The sequence below is a fragment of the Monopterus albus genome, unplaced genomic scaffold, assembly GCF_001952655.1.
Source record: "Monopterus albus unplaced genomic scaffold, M_albus_1.0 scaffold311.1, whole genome shotgun sequence".
Lineage (NCBI taxonomy): Eukaryota > Metazoa > Chordata > Actinopteri > Synbranchiformes > Synbranchidae > Monopterus > Monopterus albus.
The window spans coordinates 327,533-331,705 of record NW_018128191.1 but is presented as its reverse complement, the minus strand read 5'-3'; the positions used below and the strand labels follow the sequence as shown (position 1 = coordinate 331,705).

The 4,173-nt window shown below is 45.3% G+C and overlaps 1 protein-coding gene across 1 annotated transcript in view; it reads left to right on the top strand.

The window, feature by feature from the left end:
- The first annotated feature begins 387 nt into the window (after nt 1–387).
- The window catches only part of LOC109973934 (calcium/calmodulin-dependent 3',5'-cyclic nucleotide phosphodiesterase 1A), a 24,236-nt gene continuing 20,450 nt past the window's right edge, over nt 388–4,173 (top strand). The window contains 1 exon segment of the mRNA XM_020623837.1: nt 388–842. Within this exon segment, the coding sequence (XP_020479493.1) occupies nt 475–842 (368 nt within the window). The 5' untranslated portion in view covers nt 388–474.

The window sequence follows — 4,173 nt, the reverse complement described above, 5'->3', positions numbered from 1 at the left end:
AGGTGACATCACAGGAAGTTGGGTGAAGCTTCATTGAACCCAAATGACTGAGATCAGTGTCGATGTTTACACGACTCCGTCAGCCTGAGAGACGTCCAGGCGCCAACTCTGCTCTGTGAACACAACAACTCTACAAAGACCTCAAAACAAAAACCTTCTCCTCCTCCACCACACAAGATGAACGAGGAGCCAGAGGAGTTGCAGTTGCCTGAGGAGGTGCCGGAGGCTGAGGAGCAGGAGCAGCAAGAGGAGGAGGAGGAGAAACACGAGGACATGCAGCAGGGGGAGAAGGTCAAGCAACAGGAGGCAGAGCAGGAGGAGGAGGAGGAAGAGCATCAACAGGAGGAGGAGGGGGAGGAGCATCAATGGGAGGAGGAGCAGCATCAACAGGAGGTGGAGGATGAAAAGCATCAACAGGAGGAAGAGGAGGAGGAGCATCAACAACAGGAGGAGGAGGAAGAACGCCAAAAGGATATGCAGCAGGAGGAAGAGTATCAACAGGAGGAGGAGAAGCAGCAGGAAGAGGAGGTGCTACAGAAAGAAGAGGAGGTGCAACAGGAGGGAGAACAGGAGATGGAGATTGAAGAGGTGTTGCAGGAGCAAGAGGAGGTGGAGCAACAGGAGGAGGCACAAACTGAAGAGCATCCACAGACTGACATGGTGCAGGAGGAGGTGCCGCAGATTGAGGTGCTGCAGCAATTGGTGGAGGAGGTGCAGACTGAGGAGATGTCACAGACTGAGGAGCAGCATTCTGAAGAGGAGCAGCAGACTGAGGAGGTGCAGGACTTTGTGGACGCTCTGGAGCAGAACAACAACCAGGTCCTGATCCGACTGAGAGGCATGTGAGTAACCACAATCAGCTGGCTGATGATGTAATAGCAATACAGATAATTGATGACTGAGTTGTGAGGATGAATCGATCAATGCTAGTTTTGGAATCAGTCTGGCAGACTTGAGGGATGGCATCGATGTGATGGCCTGGTTACCGTGGTGATATTGGCACACGAGTAAAACTGACGGTATGCGACATCATGGCTTTTGTTCTCTATAGTTTCCATGGTAACGGCAGAGTGTTGCGATGCAGCAAACTCTTTGCAATGATAGACAGCTCAGGAGCGAGACAGAGAGAGGTGAAGGAAGGGCACGAAGATGAGAAAACAGGAGGCAAACTGAGCATCGCAGTGTTTGGTTTAACATCCTGTCCAAGATCCACACGTCTGTCACATACTCACACAACCTCTGAGCACATACACATCTTTAACAGGAGCAACAGAGCCTGACAACGGCAAATTAAAGGAGATACACTCGTTTGCTTTGTTGTCTTGAGTTGGATAAGAAGACTGGTCCCACTCTCTTACCTGTTTTTTGAATTTAAAGCTACAAACAGTAATGGTGCTTCTAAAGCCGATTAACATACCATATCTTGTTTAATTCATACAAAACAAGTGTAAAAATGGCACTGGGGTCCAATGATCTGCCGGACAGTTTTATAAAACCCTTCTTTGTTTTTTAGCTTTTGTACAACTACATGGGGTGCACAGTGGTTTGCACTGCCACCTCACAGCAAGAAGGCCCTGGGTTCATGCCCTGGCCAACCCGGGACCTTTCTGTGTGGAGTCTACATGTTCTCCCTGTGCCTATGTGGGTTCTCTCCAGGTGCTTCGGCTTCCTCCCACAGTCCAAAGACATACAGCTGAGGTTGACTGGAGACTCTAAATTAGAGTCATGTGAGTGAGTGGTTGTTTGTGTCTAAGTATCAGTCCTGTGATAAACCAATGTCAGCTGGAATTGGCTCCAGCCCCCCCACAACCCTGCTCAGGTGGTATAGATAATAAATGGATGAGAACTATATGGAACCATGGACACATTTTCTTTCTGTCTGTAGTTGTGTCGACTCTCTTTTTGGACAATTTGTGCCTAACAACTGACCACTGCAGTTCACACATTCAACCTCCACAAAACTGAAGTAACACCTCTACAAGGACATACCTGACATCTTTTATTCTGGAGTACAGTATATGCAATGGGAGATGGGCAAAAGTATATGGACACCACACACTTTGGTGTGCCTTTGTTCTGGGGCTGTGGTTCTAGCTCCAGTGAGGAGAAGCCTTAAAGGTGAACTCACCAATTTTGCACATCCAGGTGAGTTTCCAGGTGTTGAGCAGCGATAAAGAGTCTAAGTGCGCTAAATGAGAAAGTAACATTCTGGGGGCGTGGAGTTAGAAAGAAGTGAGCTGGCCAGACCTCTGTAGCTCCTCCTCAGCTCTTTTGCAGGCTTTAGACAAGGAATGTGGAATAAAAGATGAAAAGGCAGGGGATATAATATTTTAGAAGTGAAAACATGACCCTCACTTGTGCTGTGTAAAACCAGTCTGTGTAGAAGCTATAGATTCTGATCCAAACATCAGATGAATGAGAATGAACACTATGATACCCAGGCAAAGGATCTGGCTGTAGCCTCAAAACATCTTGTGTTAGCATGTCTTCACATGTCACTGTTGTTGCAGAAAAGGTCACTGGCAATATGTGATTTAATGGAAGGTTGCCACATCTGCAGCACCAGTAAAATGAAGGGTGTCCTATCATCTTCATAAAATATACACAGATTATTTGCCAAGGCTCGTTCTGTTTTACAGAGCCTACTTGCCAAACAGCATCTTGTACTAGTAACTAGTTGGCAACAGAGCAACGGTTTGCAGGAAAAAAAAACAGAAATGTACCAGCAGAAGTTTGTATGTTCGTTGAAGAAGTTCACGCCAAGAAAAGTGTCTCATTTTTGCCAAAATCCTGTAATAACTATTGGCAAGAGAATGTGTGATCTGTCAGCTGTGATTCAATGAGAGAGAATCACAGAAGGTGTAAAAATAACAATGCAGAAATCAAACAGAACAAAAACTACTAACCTGACGCAACTCTGTGATCAGCAGAGCTTCAGATGGAACTCCCTCAGGACAAATGCTTCTAGTCCCAGTGGAACGCCGGCATCCTGAGACTTGCACACAAACCAACTTGTCCATCTTACGGTCCATTAACACACCACAGCCCTGGGAGTCAATCAGTGGAGGACCCGTTGCTTGAGGTGCAGAGTCAGCCAACAGGCAGAGGTTAGCGCCAGATGATAAAGGCAAACAGAGCAGGGAAAAGTCCAGGCAGGATGCAAAACAACAAATGCTGCAACGCACTCGACACTGGTAGAGTGCAAGTGGACCACTGAGCAGGTGGATGTGGGGGGAGTCAGGTGACTGAGATGGTGGGAAGAGCAGGTAATGCTGCATTCATGTCATAGTGGAGTTACTATAATTATGTTTCCTAACTGTAAATAGCCTTCAGGTCAACATCCAAGTCACATTTACAACTGCAGTTATGAATCAGGTTTTTCTGAAATCTCCATATACCAAGCCTGGTGCTAAAGCACGCGGGAAGTTCTGGTAAAGTATGTTATTAAAGACAAATAAATGCTTACATTTATTTCTGGGATTGGTGGTCGAAAAGGTTCAACGAGTCTCAGTTCAGTTTCATTAGAGTTTACTGGTGAAGCAGGAGTCTCCAGTAATGGCACAGTAAGAGTGGAGCCTAGGTTGAATAGTCTCTTGATGTGAATGTTTTTACATGACACGAATGCTGCACAGCTGCAGGGCAGGTGGGAATGTCAGGATATGACATGACACAGAAGAACCAAATTGTTCTGGATGAACTGTGACAATTAGCAGTGAGAGCTACTGCTACTGCTACAGCTTGATTTTAATGTAATGCTACATTGAGCTGCATTAAAGAAAAGTGCAATGAAAACTACCAGACGACGCACTGAGCTGATCAGTGCCGCTTCATAATGTGTTGAACTAGTAAGTACTCTGTTGTGTTTTGTTTTATGTACATTTTGTTCTTCCTCCTGATAGATGCAGCCTTGTGCTGCTGTGAGGGAAAACAGATTAGTCTTTGTTGTTGTTGTTTTTTTGGTCATCCTCACTAGTTTCCGTGGTAACAGTAGAGCATTTTGATGCAGCAAAGTCTCTGCTGTGGAGAAAGAAAAGAGAGAATAGGTCAGATTTTTGTTTATTTTGTGAAATACCTGCTTCATTTTGTATTCATTATCTTTCTTTTCATTAACCTTAATTTTTTATTGACATGATGTGGTGAGACAAATATTAGCTAGAGAGTTCAGCATGCTGT